The sequence below is a fragment of the Halichoerus grypus genome, chromosome 3 (assembly GCF_964656455.1).
Source record: "Halichoerus grypus chromosome 3, mHalGry1.hap1.1, whole genome shotgun sequence".
NCBI classification, from domain to species: Eukaryota; Metazoa; Chordata; class Mammalia; order Carnivora; family Phocidae; genus Halichoerus; species Halichoerus grypus.
Window position 1 is genome coordinate 20,581,036 of NC_135714.1, and position 22,432 is coordinate 20,603,467.

A 22,432-nucleotide genomic window follows, 5' to 3' on the forward strand; every position below is an offset into this window, starting at 1 on the left:
AAAAAGAAAAAAACAAAGCTCTGAACATATAAGGACTGCTCAGCAACTTTTTTCAATGAATGAATGACCTTAAATAAATAAATAAATAAATAAATAGCTAGCTTCATGACATCCCTCAGCAGTATAGGCTAATAGTTACATGTGGGGTTTGGGAACCAAAGTACCTGGGTTCAAATCTCAGCTCTATCATGAAGAACCGTGTGACCTTAGACAAGTCTCTGAGTCAGTTTCCTCCTCTGTAAATATGATGGTAAGATGCTGGGCAGATTAAATGAGATACATAGAGCACTTAGCACAATGCCTAACACATAGTGAGTACTCAGTAACAGAAAGTAGCTGTTACTATTGGAAGCTGTTTTTTCCCTCCCCCTTAAGCACCTAAGACAGAGGGGACCAGGTCTGCATCTTCTAGCCTCCAGACTTAATAAAGAAATTGATACATAGTAGGTGCTCAATGTTCTTTGCTTAGTTGACTTGAACATGATACACATTGTATGGGGAGACAGGTACCAACGGAGGGCTAGGGAAGGCCAGAAGGTAGAGAGTTAATTTTTGATTGTGGGAATGAGAAAGGAAAGAAAGAAAGGAAAGGAGAGGAAAGGAAAGGAAAAGAGAAAGGAAAGGAAAGGAAAAGAAAAAGGAAAGGAAAAAGGAAAGGAGGGGAAAGGAAAAAGGAAAGGAAAGGAAAGGAAAAAGGAAAGGAAAGGAAAGGAAAGGGCTTCGGGGGGGTGGGCAGGGGAGCAGTGGAAATTTAAGCCAGCTACCGAAATATGGGTATGATTTTGCCACGTGGGGTTGCAGTGGGAGCAGGTACTGGTGGGCAGTGGGGAGGGCTATTCCCTGTAAAAGGAATTGATTCAGTCAAGGCAGGGGATGGGGAATCCCAGACTCAAACTACGAGGGCAGAGCAAAGGTGGGCTCGTGTGTGGTTGCAAAGGAGAATCACGGACCAAGAGATTGCATCCTTAACCAACTGAGCCACCCAGGCGCCCCACAAGAGATTGCATCCTTAACCAGCACAGCCCAGACGGGCTCTTCCCCGGGCAGCTGCGGTGTGTGAGAGCCTCGGGAAGGCACACAGCCACCCCCTACCCCTGTGTACTCCCCGATGTGGCAACACAGCTACGTGAGGATGTCACCGCATTATGGTCACACACAGGCCTATGAGAAAAAGGTCCTTGCCCCTTGGCTAAGAGCATTCATCACTCAATTCACAAATGGTCACCGCACGCCTGCTGTGCGCTAGGGGCTGTGGTGGTGGGCACCGCACAAAACAAGGCAGGACCCTGGCATCACGGAGCTTGCGTACTGGTCCAGAGACACGCGTATCCGGCAAAAAAGCCATGACGCATATTTAATTACAATGTCTGGGGACGATGAGCCTGTGCAGGAGAATAAAGACAAATGACAACGGGGTGGGAGTGGCAGGGGTGGGGCTGCCGTCCGAGATAAAGTGGGCAAGGAAGCCGCCTCTCCTGAGATGACACTAGCACAGAGGCATGACATAAGGCGGCAAGCCGTGGAGGGGAAGGGGGCAGTCACGTAAGTGTCCCGAAGGGAGAATGAACTTGGTCGGCTCCAGGAGAAGCCGGCAGGCCCGTGTGGCTGGAGCCGGTGGACAAGGGGGCGCATGGCAGGAGATGCGGCAGGATGGGGGACAGGAACAGGAAGAGGACAGGGACCCCTGGCACAGGCCACGGGAAGGGTCGTGGGGGCACTCGTCCTCACCGCAGTGGGAGGAACCGCCTGCCCGCACTGGCTGCCCTGTGGGGAATGAGGGCAAAGCGGTGAGTAGGACTAAATATGCAACGTCGTCTGGAGAGGGAGGCCACGGGACCCGCTGACCTCTCCTGGGAGGACAGGCAGGAGGAGCAGTGCAGGAGGGCTATGTCCGGGTGCACGCAGCCGTCACCTTGGGGGCCTAAGCTAAGCCTTTGGTGGAGAGGCCCTCTAACCATACTCACGGAACAGCCCTGTGCATGGGGACTTGGGCTCTCTCTCTCTCTTTATAAAGGAAAAAGAAAATGAAAGCAAGTCAGAGGGTACTTCAGTTCAGACATCGAGCCCTCGTAGGACATGAGGCACTTGACACAGAAAACGTTCCCCCACACCCCACACCGGCGCTGGCTGCAGACTGCAAGGGGACCGGGCATGAAAGGCGCCCCCTCGGCTCCCTTATGCCAGCTTGTTGTTGTGACTTGACTCCTGTTCATCAAGAGCCAAGTAAAGAAGCCCCTGCTAAGAGCAAGCCAGAGGCCTGGCCCCCTTCCATCACACAGCCGTATCAAGAACAAAGGTCGTGGACATTTTCCATGGGGCGGCTGCACACTCTCTTTTGATTCCTCTTTCAAAGAGAGGGAGAGGAAGTGTTCCCCCTTTTGGTGAACACATCGCAGCCACGCAAACAGAGCTGGCTTTGAGAGTGCGTGGAGCACCCCACTCCCCATTTTTTGGTGACTTTAATGATTAGAAAAGGCTTTCCTCTGCATTATGCTTTTATTAGTTTGGTTCTCACCCCAAAAGTAATGCTCGGAAGAAGGTGGGGAGAAAAAAAATCCCACTGAGCTATTCTGAAGCTCAGTGAATATGGGAAGGAAAAACAAAAGAAAGGAGAGGTAGTTCACGTTTTAAGACTATGTGCGGGCGCCCTAAGGCCTCAGCCAGTTCATAAACAACTTCATTTGAAAACTTCCAGCTTGCAATTTAGTCATTCTTCAGTGAGAAATATGTGATTTGCCACACATGAAATGGAATCATTACACCTTGACAAAATCGAAGGCAAATCAAAACTGGCTCTATGTGCTTCATACTTCCTTCTCCTTAATAAATTAGGTCTCCCCGTGGAAGGCATTCCAGAAAGACGCTAGCATGGGGCTCTGCCTGGAAGAGGGATGCACACCGATCATCAGAACGCAGGCAGCTCGACCGGCCCACCCCGTCCTACCCCCAACTCACATACACACAGAAAAGGAACCTGCCTCCTCCCTCTCCAGCTCTGTATTTAAAGCCCCACACAGGCCAGCCACAGCACAAGGCTATTCAGACCAAACGCAGGATAAGAGTGCATAGACCTACGCACACACAAAAGTGCATGTAAACACTGGTGAATTCTGAATAAGGTCTGCCGTCTAATTCAACAGTACTAGGTCAACGTCACTTTTGTGGTCTTGCTAGTGCGCTACAGTTATGAAAGACCTCACCACTTGGGGGAAGCCGGGGGAAGGATACACAGGACTCTCTCCCATCTTTGCAACTTCTTGCAAATCTATAATTATTTCAAAATAAAGAGTTTTTTGTTTTTTGTTTTTTTTGTAATGCCACATGTATTCGTTCTACGGCAAGTGGCGTCTGACCACTCAAACCACTCTGGTTAAACAGATCCTTGAAGTGTCCGTTATATACAAGGCTGTTTTGGGGTGGTCTCAGGAAATACTCGTCGCCACTGTTTTCTCAGTGTTCTTAAGTCATCTTGCCCCAAAGCAGTCCTCTTAAAGACCAGGAGGGGTCAGGCGCCTCCCGAGGAAGGGTCTGCTGTCACAGGCCCATGGGGGTTGGGTCACAGTTACCCTAGATCCAAATCCCACCGGCTCTGCCGCTGCTCCGGAGGTCTGGAGCTTTAAGATGCATCAGGGTCATGGGAGTGTGTTTGAAGTGCTGATTTCAGGGCTCTGCACTCCACAGGTCCTGACTGAGTAGGATATGGATGGGGCCTGGGAATCTGCATTGACAACAAGAGCCCTGCGTGATTCTGTTGCAGCAGGTCCCAGGGCTACATCTGAGGAAACACTGTCAGATTCCGGGTGAGTGCCCGGGAGCACGCCCAGGTTAGCTCCCCACTGCAGGATGACCAGAAGAGCTGGCAGGCGCTCAGCATCCACACAGGAATGTGCCCCTCATACCAATGGAGAGAACTAAGAGTGTACAAGCCACAGACCTCCAACCCCAGTGCTTATGGAAGGTCACGGGGACCTCCTGTGTGGGTCCTTCGGAGGCTGTAACCATGTGGCTTTTAGGATATGGTGCAGAGTTTGGGCTCTATCATCATCATGGCTATTTTTTGCCGAGTGCTGATTATGCGTTAAGCAAATTACATCTCATTTAATTTTCACAACACGGCTCTGAGGGAGTTGTTATTTATCATGCCCATTTTACAGATAAGAAAACCGAGGCTCCCAGAATTCCAAGAGTACATAGGCAGAAAGTGGCAGAATCAGGAGTTGAACCCAGGGGCTCTGGGCTGAAACCTACTGTGTGATACCACCTTTGGCAGCAAGTCTCCTCTTGAGGTCCTCACCCCCTCCTGGATAAAACACTCCACTTAAACGTAACTGATACTCGAAGGACTCATGAAGGGAGAGAGGGAGGAAGATTTTCCCCGTGTCTGCTTCGGTGGCATTAACCTCCTTTCCAACTTCAGACCCAAACCCCTCCAGGTCCCTCCATGATCTCTGTGACTCTCCAGTGCAGTCTATTCTCTCCTACTATTTCTTCTCTCTTCACCTTTTTACTCCCCGCGCCCCCGCTTCCTCCCCAAAGTCCTAAACTACAGGCTCGGTGTGCCCGTCATTTTCCCCACCTCCCCCACTGCCAGAGTAAGAACCTTCTCCTGCCATTCTCTCGTGATACAGGCTATCTGAAGAAATGAGCATTAGGTTCCTTGCAAGGCAAATGACCTACCACTTTCAAGAGGACACTGGGGTATCTTGTTTGCTCGAAGGTTCCAAATATAATCCATGTTCCACTCAAGGCACACTTGATGATCTTTGAAAGGGCGTTCGAAAGGTGGGACCGTCTTCAGCAGAGTATAATTCTTCGCTACAGCATGTAGCAAATTTTCCTCCCATTTAACATTCAAGTCTCCGCCACTGTATTTGTGAGTAATCCAGGCGCGTAGTATCACCGCGGATACTGCAATGGAGTGTCTGATGAAATAATCATCTCTATAAACCATGATGCTTGGAAATTTCACATGTACTATTTGTGTCCTGCTGGTGTGAAGATGCTTCTCGTTCTTCCACCTCTTTTTGTACACAGGGATGCTACTTCTGAACTCAGATGAAACAACGGCTTCCAGATTGACAACACAAGGCTGAGAGCATAAATACTCAACCGAGACTTCAGAAACATTGCGGACATTCCCTTCAAAGACAGTGAAATAAATAAAGTCTTTGTAAGCCACGCTGTGCTCAGCTTTGGGGGTCACCGACGTCGTCAGGGAAGTCTGCCTGCCCAAAGACGGCATGATGTTCTGAAGAGGGGAAAAAAAAAAAAGAAAGGAAGAAAGAAGGACAGAAAGTTTAAAAATCATCACATTAACAGATATGTGAATCATTTTCCGGGGATAAAAAAATCCATCTACAGAAAGCACTGAATGTGGGACATAAAAGATGGCAAAACCACTCCCCAACAATTAGAGAAAAACCAACACACACACACAAATGAAGATTAGGCCACATTTAACTCTCTCCCCAGACTCAGTAGCATCTGCTGATCAAAATGGGACTTTCAAAGCTACGTGGCAATCATTCCAGAGTTGGTTTCCAAATGGAGGAGCTAGTTCGCAACAAATCCAGGAGCGGTGAGCCTGCCTTAGCGTGAAAAGGAGATGAGCCAGGCTCAGACCTTTCCAAAGCATTGTCCTGACTTCAAATGGCGATCAGATGCAGCCAAATCAAAGGGTGGGGGAAGAGTTCAAAGTGCACCCGAGAGGGGACATGACAGGGATGCCAACCTGGCCCCTTTTTTCTCCCGTAAATTCCGAGCCAGGACAAGCACGCATGACGGATGGACCAGCAGGAGGTTTCCACTGCTCCAAGTCACACACAGGCAGGCTTGGACAACAGACTGTGTTGTCTGATTCTTTCACCATGGACGGTGCTACATGGGCCAAGAAAGATTTTAGCTGTGTGTGTTATTTCTCTAGTTCTTTAAATACGAAGACCTCTTAAAACGGACATTCCTTGCTAAAGAAATCTTGGAAGTTGGTCATGAGATCAAGACAATGTTTTCAGCATATGACACAAGAGTTCTTCTAAATATAACTTTGTGATTCAGGCATCCAAAACACAATAGCGAAAAGGTTACTTTGGACCACTTCACACCCATTAGCATGGCTATTATCCAAAAACAAAAACAAAACAAAAATAACAAGCGTTGGAGAGGAGGTAGAGAAACTGGACTCTTTGTGCATTGCTGGTGGGAATGTAAAATGGTGTGGCCACTGAGGGAAACAGGACAGCATCTCCTCAAAAAATTAAACCTAGAATTACCACATGATCCAGCAATTCCACTTCTGGCTATAAGCCCAAAATAGTTGAAAACAGGGACTCGAAGAGATATGTTCATAGACATACACCCATGTTCACAGCAGCATTATTCACAATAGTCAAGAGGTAGAAATGACCTCAATGAATAAAAGGATACACAAAATGTGATATATACACACAATGGAATATTATTCAGCCTTAAAAAGAAAAGGAAGTCTGACGCATGCTACAAGATGGAAGAACTTTGAGGGCATTACGCTGAGTGAAATAAGCCAGGCACAAGGAATAAATACTGTATGATTCTACTTATATGAAGAACCTGGAGCAGTCAGATGCATAGAAACAGAAGGGAGGATGGTGGTTGCCAGGGATCGGGGTTGGGGCGGGGGGAGTGATCATGGGGACTTATTGTTTAACGGGCACAGAGTTGCAGTTTTACAAGAGGAAAAGAATTCTGGAGATGTATGTGGTGATGGTTCCACAATATGAATGTACTTAACGTCCCTAAACTGTACACTTAGAAGTAGTGAATATGGTAAATTTTATACTGTGAATATTTTTACAAGTTTAAAGAAAAAGGTCAGTTTTCCAAAGAAGGAAGATATAAGGACCCCTTTCTTCACTTTTGGCTGAGGGTTGTAGGAGACGCAGAAGGGGCTGAGACACAAAGCTGGGTATCAGGGAATTGTGTTTACAAAGAGCAGTAACACCAGGCAGGACGTGATCAGGGCTCCAGTCAAACTATAAGCAAGTCCTAAAGGAGTACAGTCCCAGGTGAGGGTCATTCTACCGGGGGTCGTCTAGAATAGCCTTCATGGAAGGAATGATATTTCAGCTGGGCTGGGAGGGGGGAAGAGAAGTTCTTTAGGTAGAGAGGCATAGGGAAGACCATACAAGTGGTGTGAATAGCTTAAGCAGGGGCAACACAGATGTACTGGAGAGAGGGCAGATTGGTTTGACCAGAGAACAGAACAGGGGTAAAGACACAAAAAGACATGAGGATATGAGGTTGGAAAAAAAAAAAAAAAGGCAGGGTCCTAGCTCTGAAGGACACTGAATCCTCCAGCCCAAGGAATGTGGACTTTGATTCTACCAACAGTGAAGAATCAAAGAAAGTTTCTGGAAAAGGGAACAGTGTTTCTATTTGAAAGCACTGATCGTCAATTAGAAACAAAGCTGACAATCAAGAAAAATGAGCAAACGACAGAGTTCATCAATAAGTAAATTCCCACTGATAGTCAGAGAAAGGCAAGTTGAAACCACACTGAAGAGATCAGTTTGAACTTACTAGGTTCACAGAGATCAGAAAGTCCGATAACACTCTGTCCTGGTTGGACTGGCCTCTTATGTCCTGCTGGGGAAAGTGATCTCTGTGGGTGGCAGTCAGGCAGAATCCATCAAAAATATAACTGCACCCACCCTCCGGTCCAATAATTCCTCCTCTAGGATTTTATCCTACCCATATACTCAAATTTGCGCAAAATGACGTATGTACGGGCTTGCACTCCAGCACTGTCTGTAACAGCAAAGGATGCAGAACTAAATGCCCATCAAGACCGAGTTGGTTCAGTAACTGATAGGACATCCACTCCTGGAGTGCTAGATAGCTATTAAAACAAGGAAGAGCTTCATGGACAGACAATGAAGTGAGCTCCAAAGTTTGAAGTTTTTTTTTTTTTTAAACAAGGTTCAGAAGTACCATTTGAGGTTTTTTTTAAGAAAATAGATACACATTTGCTTGAATACACATAGCATTGGTTGCTCACATGGAGAAGGATGAGGTGACCAAGAGACAGGCTAAGAGAGAGACGTGTGCTATATATCCTTATTTATCTTTTGGATTTTGTACTACATGAATATTGAAAAAAAAAACGGAGTTAGGGGGGAGAGCAGGGGATGGAGAGAAAAGCAACTGTCCTAAAGATGAAAATAAAAAAAATGTAGCTTCTCCAAGTGGCGGAGTGAGAAGGGCTGGCCATTGCTTTTGATTAGTCATGGGAAAACTGTGGGAAGAAATATGTAAAGAGTGGGTACGTCCAAGTTGTCTGCCCCCGCAGTGAGAGGCTTAATTGTTTCATGCTCTCATTTATACTTCCAAATTACAGGGGGGAAAACAAACATAAAAATAATCTTATAATTAGAAGTAGCTACTCTAAGGGCGGACGAGCCCTTGGTGATGAGCCAGCCCACCCCATTCTTCCAACAAGGCAATGATCACTGAGAGGGGATGTCCTCCGACATCACCCAGCTGGTGGCTTCCCAGAGGCAAGCCCAGGAGCCCAGCCCCTTGCTTTCACTCCCTCTCCCACGTTCTCCAGCCCGCAGCACACAACAGCGAGACTATAAACAGTTGGCCAGGCGGAATTCTGCTTTCTTGTGAATAGAGATAGCCCCAGCATTTGTCCACAAGCGGCGGTTTGTTCATTCAGCCAGATGTGCCAAGATGCGGCCCCCTTCTCAAGATGCGAATCCAGTCGATGAGCCCCCCGCGGAGGCCAGCCGAAGACAGAGAGGTGGGCACCCCTCATTCCAACTGCCCCTCATGCCCACCATCACTCAATTCCACATTTGCCCAGTTAATGAGGCAACAGAGAGCAGAGTCCAGGACATGCTGTGATATACTGAGTATCACCTGGTGTTCTTTCTCCAAGAATGACTTAAAACCTCTTCCTCGTTCTTTTTATGTATACCTTAAAAAAACACCCAGCCCTCTTCTCCCACTTCAATTTTTAAAAAAATAATTTTTTTTAAAGATTTTTATTTATTTATTTGACAGAGAGAGACATAGCGAGAGAGGGAACACAAGCAGGAGGAGTGGGAGAGGGAGAAGCAGGCCTCCCCCCCCAAGCAGGGAGCCGGATGCGGGGCTCAATCCCAGGACCCTGGGATCACGACCTGAGCCAAAGGCAGACGCTTAACGACTGAGGCACCCAGGTGCCACTTCAGTATTTTTTTTAAATCATGTTTTTATCACTGACGCTAGAACTCCAAGTTAATACTTCTTTTAAACAGAGTTCTGGGGGAAAGGTTATATGATTTCACTGCAAAGTGCAGTTAGTAGTAATGTTCATTACTTTACTTCTTAGTGCTAAACATGCATCAGTCCACTTTCCCACATTAAGAAGCACAGCGTGCTGAAGCTGGTTTCAGCTTCACCTGACGACCCATGACATCAGGCTCATCATTGCCGACAATCAGCGGTGACAGATGAGAACGAAGAAGGTATAGGACACCTGACCGTGTTCTCCCTCCAGCCATTCCATCAAAATTCGGCTTTAAAGGAAATCTCTATACATGCAGATGGAGATTATTTTATTTTCACCTACTTCAAAGCCTCAAGTGCAGGAAAAGTAAATCCAAGGTTTACAGGTTCTAGGTGGGTGCTATCTGATACAGAAGCCACGAGTCCTCTGAAGCGCTGGTAATGGGGCTGGTCCAAATTACTGTGCGTGTACAATATACACTGGATTCCAAAGACAATTTTTTTAAAAAAATGCAAACTATCTCATTAATATTTCTTATCCCGATTACATGTTGAAATGATCATATTGAGATAGGGCGAGTTAAATAAAATATATTACTAAAATTAATTTCACCTGTTACTTTTTAAATGCAGCTATGAGAAAATCTGAAAGTACACACGTGGCTCGTATTTGTAGCTTACATTATATGTCTGACAACTGGATGGTTCTACTCTGGATTTGAAGTTAGCAGACTTTTCCTGTAAAAAAGGGCCATATTGTAAGTATTTTAGGTTTTGCAGGCCACTTGATGTCCGTGAAGAACTACTTAGCTCTGCTGTGGTATCGAGAAAGCGGCCATAGACAACTAAGCTCGTAAGCGAAGGAGCACGGCTGTGCTCCAGCTCAACTCTGTTTGCAAAAACAGGCAGCTGGTTGCGCCCAAGGGCCACAGCTTGCCAACTACTGTTCTAGATTATCGAGCTTTTATTCTAGATTTAGAGGTTTGGAAAACACAACATGACAGAAAATATGCTTTCCAAAGGAATGATCCTATGGGAGAAATGAGATGAATAACCCAATTAGGCATAATTTCATAGATGTGTGATTGATGGCGCTTGATTTGTTATTTTGCTAAGGTTCCTTGGTGGCGGCGTTGACATCTTGCTATTGTTTCTTTCAGTAGAGACCTAGGTGGGATGAGAAGTTAGCACGAGGCTGGGCGCAGAAAAATCTCATGGACTGAGTAAGATGAACTTGAGAAGTGGGAGAAGCATGAGTACAGGAAAGGAACACTGTCAGGGATGGGCAATATGATGGGGGTGTGCTGGCCCCAAAGGGGACCTCAAAATCACCCTAGGTGGCTTTAGGGGCATGGTCTAAATCCCTCAAGAAGGCACGGCGGTCTTCAGTCTTTTGGACACCTATGCAGTGTAGGAAGCTGGCATCTTGTGGATTGGAGGGGACCCAGTGGGCAGCGGTTATGCCATGAGTAGGGCTGACTCTGTTATGTACAAAACCAACACTGATTAGCAACACATCACACTCTAAATATTGATTAAGCTGAAGCTGATTTCCTGGCTCAAGTCATGTGTGTGGTTATGAGCTGTCTCCTGCCAGGAAAATAAGGCAATTAACTCGAAGAGTTCCAGCTACCGGCATGACACGTGTCCGACCTTCATAGGTATTTTCACATGCCAGGCTGCATTAACGGAAGTGAAAAATTACCTAGTCATTCCTTGGCTTAGAAATTATGAGGTCAGAGTCCATGTCCTATTCATTGTTATGTCCCTGGCTTCTCAAATAGAACTTGGCACACAGTAGGATTTTGGTTAAGTGTTTCCTGCTGAAGTAAAATCCTGGGCAGGAGCCTCTCTGCCAGGAGCCTCTGTGGTCCGCCTCAGGTCACAGCTCCCAGGGGCACCTGCATATAAACCGGAGGAGTTGATCCAATTCTGAAGTCCCCACCACCCTTTTCCGATATTCACAAGTCCTTTTGTGATGGAGATCCTCTCCACTTCTCTTTTTCCATCCAGCTTCATTAATCTCCTTTGGAAGAACCCTTACCCTTTGGCTTTTCCTTGGGCCCCTGGGGGGTCACAGGTGACGTGGGGACTGTGAGGTCAGGGAAGGTGGCGCTCTGGAACCTACCTTACCCATTTAGGGTGGACTTCTCTCAGCTATCAACTCCCTCCAGACCTTTCAGACAACCGCACTATCTTCTAGAACTTTCCATTTCTCCACAGCAAAAATACGAATTAAATGTTTTAAATGTCCTATCCCTCTACCCCCTGTTGGACTCCTGTTCGTCTGGCAAGTTCATCCGTGTTAATGTGATAATGAAAAAGGACTACAGTAATGTCACATATCTACATTTCTATGCCAGTCTGGGGGAAATAATGCCTTAAAAGCAAAGCTCAAATGCACTGCAGCTATGAGCAAGATTTGGGGGGTGAGTGGTGGCATTTCTGTGCCCCTCATACGCTATTTAGACAACCACATAGATGTTCCACCTCGGAAGCTACTGATATGCTCTGCACACAATGGAGCTGGGCTCTGAAAGATGCCCGAGCCCTCAAACATCTGTTTACACCAGAAGTAAGCCTTAATCAAAGTCCAATTTGACAATGTCACACACACTCTCAGAACAGATTCCCTCACATTTGTCTAATTGTGTATGTATTATAAATTTTTTTAAAGAAAGAAATGGGTCAGTTGATGTCGTGTTCATGAGAAAAGACCCCAAACTGGAGATCAAAATGTGTTCAATTCAGACTGGGAGTCGAGATGCATTTATGTATCTTCTGGACGGAAAAAAAAAAATCTATCAATTCTGTCTAAGCTTCTTTTAGGATGACTGCATCTGATGCCTTAAAGCAAAATCAGTAAGAAGAAATTCTATTCAAATAACCCCCCCCCGTTCCAAAAAGCTGAGAAAACTAGGCTCTTTCCTCTATATGGACAACTTGCTATTTAAGGAAGGGACCGAGAGATTGAAGCATCTTAAATCATTCACGTCTTGTCACGGGAAATTTTACACTAACACGTGTATGTGGTGGGTTCATGTAATATGCAAACAATTACTGAATGTCTGTTTTTCTCATTCCTGCCCATTCCACCCCAACAGTCACCTAAGGAAACCTTGCTCATGAGTGCTTTCTCTCCAAACTGGCTGGATCAAACTTTCCATAGGTCAAAAAGTCACTGTATTGGCTTAAGAGGTCTACTTTTCCAATTTCTGCTGACTAGAAATAAGCAAAAATCCTGTTTATGTCAACAAAGCATGCAATTAAGCAGAATGGGCAGTGATGTCAGTATGGACTCCAAAATCGAGATGTGTCTTGGGCAATACTTCACAGTTGACCAATATGCCTTCCCAAACCTGAGAGCTGGCTAGAGAAACACCATCATGACAGTGAGCAATACTCCTAGTTGTACTGGCTCCCCTCCTCTCTTTAATACTGTTTGACATGCTATTTCTTTTTAACTTAAATCATGAGGGTAACCAAGGTTTGGTTTGGTTTCATTTCATTGAATAACTATGAGCTGGGCATTGGGACAGATGCGGCAAGTCCCTCTTCTCACTCACTTCTAACCTCATCCTCTGAAAAAGAACTTCATAGAACGTCTCCCTTCAAATCTAATCTTCACAACAGCTCTGGGAGGGACAGAGCAGAGAAAATGGAATGGATTCAGAGAGGGGGAGTCACTTGTCCAAGGTCAACCAGCTCCTCAAAAATAGAACCAAAATTCAAATTCCTATCTGTCCCTCTTGCCTTCCAGAAACGCCCAAAATGAGGCCCTCGACTCACCAACTGACCTCTACACCTGTCCCACTTTCTGGCCACAGGTGGGGGAAAGCTGAGACTTTGTTCACTCTCATCTTGAATGTGCAGGAGGGAGGGGGGGATGGGAGCTAAGATCCTACCAGGTCCTTACACCTTGTACCTGGGGAGGGTAGGCATTATCTGACCCACAAACCTACACACCGCATTGAGCCAACTCCCCAACTCAGTTAAGCCCTTCTTTGGATGAGGATGTCAGACAAATAAGAGCAGCCAAAGCAGAATCTCCTCAGCAATCCTCCTGCCCCTCAGGTCCCTTCTCGGGGGGGGGGGGGGAGGGGGGAATAGGATGAGCCAATAAACAGGGTAACTGAATTCACTTGAGGCTATTTATGGTCTACTCGAGTCTATCCATCTTTGTGAACTGCCTGGGTTCTTTATGCCTTGTCTACCTTTCCTCCACCTGCTTCCTTCAGCCAATTCATGACTCCCACACTTTTGCCAAGAGGAATAGAAGGTATAGAAAGCAAGAGGCAAACACCATGGCTTGGGGCATTTTAGGAGCTCTGGTCAGGGTGACTGTGGCTTCTATTGGCTGACGTGAAGTTTGAAGGTGAGCTCTGTATTTCAAATATCCATTTTCGCTCTTGCACAAGCGAGATAATGGAGAGTCTCCATACCTTGTTTTGATTTTCCTAGGTCCTGTGTCAGACAGAGTAAGGAGTTCAGGACTACTACTAGAGGGTTAACCGACGGTCTGTGGCCACTGATGGAGAATTCTGTCACAGCCACCAGAGATCTGCTAACCATTCCCACATACATCTGTGCCACTAAAGCCCATTTATGGCTTTGTCCTCCGGTTGTCTAACGAGTGCAAATGTCCACTCTGAATATTTCAGCTCTCCAGCTGACATCAATACCAGCCATTGTGAGATGTGTTTTTCTCACTGAAGAAAAAATTATACATTCGAGACCAGCGTTCGGAAAGGACAGAAATGCCTTCCACAAGTGCCACCGTCACAGATGGGGCTGGGACAGCCTCAGCTGGTCTGGCCAAGTCTGGAGGAAGGTACGAGGTAATGACGTACGAGAATGGCAAGGGGCTCTGTTGGCAAGTCCAGCCCAGACCACACCACTCGGCACCAGGGACCTCAGCGGAAGCGATTCTGTTACCTTTTCTTTTCCAGGCCCTCACCCTCTCTGAGGAGGCTCTCTGCCTCTCGACCTCTGGTGACCTTAGAATTTTCTGGCAGCCGCTGCAACGGGGGATCATCTTTTCAGAAATCTGCTTGGCATCGTTCCGTGACTTATCTTCAGGCCTCGTCGCAATTATTCATGCTTTGGCAGTATCCTAGGTACGGTCACAGTACTGTTCTTGGGCTGCCACTGAAGCCTACTCTGTCCCAGCCAGTGGGGGGGAAAGGCGCCCGCTGCCTCAGGACCCTGGCTCCGGGAAGCACGCTCCCCACGAGGGCAGGGGCTTAAAGGCATCTGTTCAGAAAACCACTCTCAACCTCCAGTCCTTGCGAACAAGCACATAGGGGGGGATCGCACAGAATGGGAATCGGCCCCCAAATCACAGACAACTGGGCTTTGGAATGCTTTCCAAGGCACACTCGCTCTACACCTGGGCGCACATTCGTACAGATGCTAAGTGCTAACCTCCACCTGCTGCCTCTGGACCAGAGAGAGACCCTATCTGTTAGCTCTCCGTGGCAAATATTTTCTGGTGTCACCTATTCTTTTTTTTTTTTTCTCGTTAACATCCTGCTTCTATTCTGTGGCCTGTGCTTCCTGCTTTGTATATTTTAGGCTACTTTAGACATGACCTCACATCCTGGCCAATTGCACAGTGGCTGCTAATTGTAAGAGCTTTGCTAATGACCCACGCATCTATGTATGAGAGGAACGAACACAAAGCAGCAAAATGCAGAAAGTAGTAAGTTAGCATGCCTAAGAACTGGGTTTCTGGAAGTAGACAGACTTGGGTTTCTATCTTGGACTACCTGTGTGGCCCAGGGCAACTTACTTAACCTCTCTGAGTCTTAGTTACCTCATCCGAATGAGGATCATAACAGCTACCACTTCACAAGGTTGTCGTTAAAATTAACACTGGAGAATGCAGGGGCGACGGGTTGGCTCAGTGGGTTAAGGGTCCGACTCTTGATTTCGGCTCAGGTCATGATCTCAGGGTCCTAGGATCGAGCCCCACGTCGAGCCCTGCATAGGGCTCCACGTTCAGTGGGGAGTCTGCTTGAGGATTCTCTCCCTGTCCCTCTGCCTCTCCCCCTGCTCACACGTGCTTTCTCTCAAATAAATAAATCTTTAAAAAAATACTGGACAATGCATATAAACAACTTAGTACAATGCAAACTATCATTATTATTTATGTTTTCCAAATTATGGGATAGCTTTCTCCCTCTAGGGTCTCCATGTTCCTGAGATCCTTCCTAGCTATTCTGCTCCACATCTACTCTCCACCCACCCGCCTCGCCTCCCCTGACCAATCACTTCCTCTAGGCAGTATTCCTTGATGAGGAGAATGGACACAATTATGCCTTTTTTTCCCTCTGTCGTTTTCTGTATCTCGTGCTTCCGGCAGATGTTCCCCACCTTGCACAGTGAATTTCTCCAAGGTCAGGAAGCCTCACCTTTCACCAGAGGCTCAGATAGCACATACCTCTAGAGCAGAATCCTACAGAAATGGCTAGACCTTTAGAACAAAAGGTGAAGCCCATCTTCCAAATCACACTTTTGCTCTCCTGGACTTGACAAAAGAGTCTCGTTCAGTTGCAAAATGGTTTGCTTGCTTACCAAGCCTTTCCTGTACAGTAGCCTATCTGAAGCCCATCTGAAGGAAACACACAGAGTCAGGAAGCACTGACATTTCCCTCTTCACGATGGTTCCAAAATCCAACCCTTCCCCATCTGCCAAGACACTCAGCCATGCTCTGGTTAGTTCCCACATTACAGTATTTTCTATAAATCTCTCTCTTCAGAGCCCTGACCTCACCACTTCACTCTCTAACTCTGCTCTGTGCACAGCATCTCTGTCCCCTCTCTGTGACCTGGTCCCTTAAATCCCCCTTGGTCCCAACAGAACTTTTCTACTTGCTCCCTCATCTGCCTCTGTTCCCGTAGACCACCAGGCCTTTAAGCTTTCTCCTGTTACTCCGATTTCTCAGAACCGTCAAGAAGTGGTCTCTCCTTGCCAGGTCTTCGGATTTCCGCGTGGAACTTTCCAGACCACCTGTACATTAATGTTCCACACACTATTCTACTACATCATTTCTGCCTCTGTGGGTAACAGTGCCTTGTGGACAGGGATCATCTGTTTAAACGGAAACCCTATCATTTGTTTTGGCAGTTATATTTATGAGCCTGAGGGCTGTAACCCTGTGGCATAAATATTAAATAATAATACGTCTTGGGTGAAAAGGAAAAAAAAAAAAACACCCATGCACGTTAACTGACAACCTCTTCTGAGTAAGTAAATCCAACCACGAAATTTGGTACTAGTTAACTTTAAAATAGGAGGAAAAGCATGGATTGCTCAACAGGTAGACGCTAAAGCAGAATTACAATTTGCATTTTTACACCCTCTTGCTTCAAGAAATGCAACAGCTGAGAAGTAAAGAGTGTTAAAAGAAACTTGGGCTGGGTGGCAATTTCCTTGGAATCAAATCCTAATGCCTGACAATGTCTCCTAAGCAGTTTTTAGCCTCTACGAAGAAAGACTCCAAATAATGGCGATACCATATAAATGAGAACAATACTGGACAATGACACTGCTCAATTTTAAGCATTCTGTGAATTTCCTATTACATCAGTTTCATGATTCAGCATTTTCGATTTCACTTATTTACAGTAATATATGGCGAGATAACCCAAGCTTTCTGTAAGATCCTGGAACATAAGGTAGGCCGGACAGGAAGGGTGTCGCCTTCAGTTAAATTTACTATTGTTTAGGAGAATTCAAAGCAGGAGAAAGAAGGCCATCAGAGGAATTGAGGAATATTCCCCCACCTTGTTCTGAGGGTTTAAATTATTCTGGTATTTTAAGTGAGCTGGTTTTGAAAAATAGGTTACTGCCATTTAGTTGATAACTGAAACCGAAGCCAAGAAGAGTGCAAATGGTAAACTGACGTGCCTAAGCCAAGCGTATTCTCTGAAATCACAATGTTCAAGACGCAGCTAAAGTCACCACTCTGGCTGTAAGCGTGTTACAAAGAACTCGGTTTCTTTCTGGCATCCGCAACTTGGCTGGAGTGACCACGGAGGAGTTGAAGAGCGCTGGAAACGCGAGGGCTCGTCGCGGGTGCGTTGGCAGAAAACGGTCCGGGCCATGAGGACCCGGCGGAAACTAAACGGAGGTTCGAGGCGGGCGGCGTTCGCCAAGAGAGAGGGAGAGAGAGAGAGACAGAGAGAGAGAGAGAGAGAGAGGCGAAGTTGGGCACGGGAAGGCAAGGAGCTGCGAGACTGTGAGGGAAGCCCAGGACCGGGAGGGAGGGGGCTGGAGAGCCGCGCGCGGCTGGCGGGGAGGAAACGCGGCTGGCGAGGCTCCAGGTGGAGCGGGGGACCGGAGGGGGTCTCGAGGGGGCACCTCAGCCGGGTCTGGAGCGCGTCTCGGGGGCAGAGGGACGGACACGAGCGAGAGCGCCGCGCCGCAAGTCCGGTCCACGCACCCCTCCCGGCGCCCCGGGTCCCCATCCCAGGTGCCGGCGCGCCCGGGGCGCAGCGGCCAGGAAGCGAGCAAACTAGCAGCGCCGTACCGCCCGGCGAGGCGGAGGTCCCCGGCCGCCCCCGCCCGCGTCCCCGGGGCCCCGCGCGGAGGGTGGGGAGGACCCGGGCAGGGTCCGGCGCTCACCAGGTAGCAGAACAGGAGCAGCGCGCAGGCAGGGCGGCCGCCGAGGCCCGGGGGGACGCCGCCGCTCGGGGGGGCCATGGCTGCGGCCCGGGGACCGACCGCGGGCGGCGGGGGTTGTTGCTGCTGCTGCCGCGGCCACCCGAGCCCCGCGCCGCGCCGCTGCATAGCGAGGCCGCCCGGATCCGGGCCAGAGCAGGTCACCTGGTGCAGGGACCGGCCCCCGCCCGAGGCGCCACCTTCCCGCCCGCCCCCGGCCGGGCCGGGCGCCGCGCGCGGGGCCACCTGCCGCCGCCGCCGCCGGACCCGCCGCCGCCGCCACTGCCGCTCCCGCCGTCGCCGCCCCCGCAGCCCCAGCCGAGCGCCGGCTCCTCCCCGCCTCCCAGTGCCCGTCCCCTCCCTCCCCTCTGCCTCGCCGCCCAGCCCGCCTCCCCGCGGCTGCCCCCCCACCCCGACCCCGGCTGCCACCTCCCGGGGCGGCCCCCGCAGGTGAGGACTGACCCCGGTCCCGCCCCCTGGCCGCCGCCCCCCGCCCGCTTCCCTCGGCTCCCGGCCCGCCCCCCCCTTTTCCCTTTCTTCGCTCTCCTCCCCCGCCCCCCCTTCGGCGCCCTTCCTGTCCGCGAGCCCTCTCTCCCCTCCCTCCGTTCCCCCTTTTCTCTCTCCCCCGTCTCCCACTCGCGCCTTTCTTTTCCTCACCCCCTCTTTCTTCCACTTTCTGCCTTTTCTCCCCGTCTTTTCCTTCCCTCCCCTCCTTCCGCTTCTCGTTCCAGTCGCCCCTCCCGCCTTCTCCCGCTCCCACCCACTCCTCCCGCGGGTCCCGCAGCCCAGTTCCCGCCGGTGCAATGGGTTTTGTTTCGTTGCTTTTTGGGCGAGGGCGCCATTCCCGCTGGGCGCGGGGCGAGTGTGCCCCCTGCAGTTGCGCCACGCAGCGGCCCAGCTTCTGGCTCTTTAAGGACGGATTTTGACCCCTGCCGACCTCCACCTGTCCACCTGCAGGGGTGGGGCCGCCTCCCTGCGGGCACGTTTTTAACCCAGGTTGCGCCCCGCCCTGCCGGCTGGTACGCGGCACGTTCTGGATGTTTCCCAAGGGTTTTGTGCGGTGCGGCCGCCGCTGCCGCCGCCGCTGCCGCCGCTCTTTGTTTTAATTGTCCAGAGTATTGGCGCCCAAAGCGGGTTTGCATTGGATTTGCAGCCCTGTGCCCCGGCTTCCACTTGGGACCGAAAAGAAAATGAATTAATTAGGTCAATGCAATTGGACCAAGCCCTGAATGAAAGGGTGAGGCTCGTGAAGTGCACAAACACTTTTTAAAAAATAAATCAGGCCCACCCTCCGTCTTGGGGACCCAGGTTGGGACTGGCTGTTCGCGGATAGGGGTTCAGCCGCCAGGCCGAGGGGCGCGGCCGGACCGTGAGACCTCCAGCTTGCGGCCACCTGGTGCTCTGGGAAGCGTGGGGCAGTTCAGACAACTGCTTGGGCCCCTAGCTGCTGCTCTGAAACAGCCCACCTTCGAAAGTTCTCGAAAGCTTCCCTTTGGCACTGGTGGATTTGTGCGTATTGCGACTAATAACAGTTGGGAGAGAGGAAGGATACGGCCCTCGCCCAGCCCTTGCCGTGTGGACGTGCCACCGCCGAAGGTCAAGTCCAAACAGGCAGCGGGGAAAGCTGGCAGTAAAGATGGGGTGCCCGGGGGTCATGCCCGGATATGCCCTCAGCCATCTCAGTACAGGCCCCGCCACACTCAGCAGCTCAGCTGAGTCATCCCTTTCTTTTTTTAGGTCACCTGAGGGCTGTGGCCCTGGGTCCGGCTCTTGGCTGCGAGTCACTCACCGTAAGGTAATGCCTTCTATCAGTAGTTTTCAAAGTTCAGCCTGCATCCGAACCGCTGGGAGGACTTATGAAAACACACATTGCTGGACAACCCCACTAGAATCTCAGCTTCAGTTGGCCCCCGGGTGAGGCTTGAAAAGCTGCCTTTCCAGCATGTTTCCAGGGGCTGCTGCTGCTGGTCCGAAGACCCCATTTCCAGATCCCCTGGCTTATAGAAAGGGTCATTCTGCTCCCATGTCATCCGGTAGGCACCCCATTAAAGCATCTGAGGGTTTCTTTGTTTGGCAGATGTCTCCAGCACCCTGTCCCACTTCCATAAACCCAAAGCACTTAAAATTCTCCTGTGTGATGTGGAAAATCATTTAGTCTATTGGGTGTCCAAGGGGATGAAAGGTTTGGTGGCTTTGTCCCAGATTGTGTCCATATATATATACACACACACACACACACACACACATATATATATATATCCTTTTTTTTTTTTTTTTTAGTCAGGTCAGAGTATAAACTATACATTTTAATGTATGTGGAAGGAAAATTGTTGGCCAGTTTCAGAAGATGGGGCTTCACAATATTTCTGGAATTTCCACCTGTCTTCCTGGGCTTCTCTGGAGTTCTCTCCCCCTTCATTGCCCACAGACTCCATTGGTCTTCAGGGAATGAAATGGTTTCCTCAGGTTGTTTGTAATCAGGATTCATGGAATTGAAGTTTTAGAAGGCTGTGAGTTTGAATTTCCCTGACTGTAGTCGCTGTGGAGACACCCCATAGGGCCCTGGGCTGTTTTTAACCTCGTATATCAAATCTCTGACTCACTCGGCTTCTCTTGGCCTCCTCCTGTGAGTCAGGCACCCCGAATCCAAAGGTGAGCAGGCATCCCTTTCCGGGAGGAGGGGCAGGCGTGCAGAACACTAACCGTAACACAGCTTGGTCCTCGGAAAGGGGTGTTCAGGTTGCTGTGTGGCCCAGGGCAGGGGGTGGCGGGATTGACTGATCAATTCCGGACTGGAGAGGGGCAGAAAGAGAGAAGTTCAGGATTTCTATCCACAGCGGTCTGTGACATTTCGGTCCAGAAGCCAGAATCAGTTTTTGCCCTTGCTTCCTCTCCAGCTGTCTGTATCAGTAATTTGAAGGGTGTGGTCTGATCACAGAAGAAGACCGTTCATTTGAAAATATCATTGTTTCCTGCCTTTACAATTTATTGGTTTGAATTAAGTGTTCATGCTCCACCTAACTGTGAAGGTGCCTGGGGGCTGTATTTATCTGCCTTCGTGTGCATCCGTGTGTCCCATCACTCTGAGAGACAGTGAGAGAGCGACTCCACGGAACAGGACACAGTCCCCGAAGAGGACAGCAGCCGCCCTCCACAAGGCTGACGGGGAGGAGCGACCAGAGGCCTGGAGGGGTCGGTTCAGGGTCGCCAGGGAAAAAGAACAACCTTCACTGAATGCACTTGCCTCAATGGACACAGAATGGCATCCGAGGCCAGTAGTTCTTAGACACTGAAATGGTTTAAAATCTGTAAAATCGAGCGCCTGGGTGGCTCAGTCGGTTAAGCCTCTGCCTTCAGCTCAGGTCATGATCCCAGGGTCCTGGGGTCGAGTCCTGCATCGGGCTCTGCGCTCACTGGGGAGTCTGCTTATCCCTCTCCCTCTGCCCCTCCCCCCTGCTCATGCTCTCTCTCAAATAAATAAATAATAAATAAATAAATAAATAATCTTTAAAAAAAATAAAATCTGTAAAATCTCAGGGACCAATGCAGTTGGCCAACTATTCATTTGCCAAGTAATACTTAAAACAAACAACTCCCCGCCCCAATATGCTGTCTTTTATCAACATTATTTCGTCTAAAAGACAGGGTATTTTTATCATCAAAAAACTAGGAAGGACCTACTATCATAATAAAACAAAAGTCCTTTAAACTGAATATAATTTGTTTGTGGAAAAACTCCCGATGGGTCATTGTCTTATTTTGCTGTGGACCAGTAGAAACTTAACTTCGGGCTGTCACAGTCCATGCACGGGCCCTTGGAAACCACATTTCTAGGTCCCGAGGATGTCTCGGGTAGAGAGATCTGGCCATGCAGAGACACCTGATCTCTGAATTACAAGAGAGGGCACAGAGGGCACTACATAGGAGTGAGGAAATCTCCTTCTGCCCACTGCCCTCCTACATAAACCTTTGGGGCCCAGGCAAATACCACCAGCTCTGGAGAGCCTTCCCTCATGACCTCAGGTCAAAAAGCAACCGGTCCTTTCTCTCTCGCCTGCAACCTCATGAGGCAACTGGCTAATCCTGCTTCCTATTCTAGTCGGTTTGTTGGCCAATTCTCCTCAAGTGGGTTGAAAGCTGCTTGAAAGCAGGGGTTGTTTCTTAATCAGCCCTGGGCACTGCCCCCATGCCTTGTACATAGAAAGTTCTTAGCCCTAGTCACTCAATAAAATCGACTTCATCATCTTCCTTTTTCATTTTTTTTTTTCTTTCCATCCTTCCTTTCCTTCTTGCCCCCTTATTACCTCCCTGCCTTTTTTCCTTCTCTATTCAGTGTCATCTTCTCCGTCTCCTTCCCGTTAGCACCCGGCTTTTGGTTCTCTGGAATTCAGTATACTACCACTCCCTCCATTCCTTTCTGCAACTTCAGATATGCGGAATAAAGATAAATGAACTGTGACATTTGCCTTTTCCATCAACATAGAAGAGAAGAAAACACAAACAGAAGAGAAGATTGCT

At 48.9% G+C, this 22,432-nt stretch overlaps 1 protein-coding gene and 1 long non-coding RNA gene across 4 annotated transcripts in view; one reads left to right on the forward strand and one right to left on the reverse strand.

Annotated features, from left to right (window-relative positions):
- SEL1L3 (SEL1L family member 3) overlaps positions 1-18,586 on the reverse strand; it is a 96,869-nt gene extending 78,283 nt beyond the window's left edge. The window contains exons 1-2 of one of the 3 annotated variants that reach the window (XM_078068467.1): positions 18,572-18,586; positions 4,678-5,248 (exon numbers count right to left, since the gene is read on the reverse strand). In XM_078068467.1, coding sequence (XP_077924593.1) covers positions 4,678-5,242 — 565 coding nt within the window. In that variant the 5' untranslated portion in view covers positions 5,243-5,248; positions 18,572-18,586. Of the gene's footprint in view, positions 1-4,677; positions 5,249-17,878; positions 18,082-18,571 lie in introns of those variants that run through there. The other 2 variants (XM_036090610.2, XM_036090612.2) reach the window with 2 other exon arrangements.
- LOC118534642 (uncharacterized) lies at positions 16,923-22,159 on the forward strand. Its single transcript, XR_004916814.2, has 2 exons — positions 16,923-17,384; positions 19,652-22,159. It is a non-coding gene; the product is annotated as an uncharacterized LOC118534642 (long non-coding RNA).
- Positions 22,160-22,432: the final 273 nt, after the last annotated feature.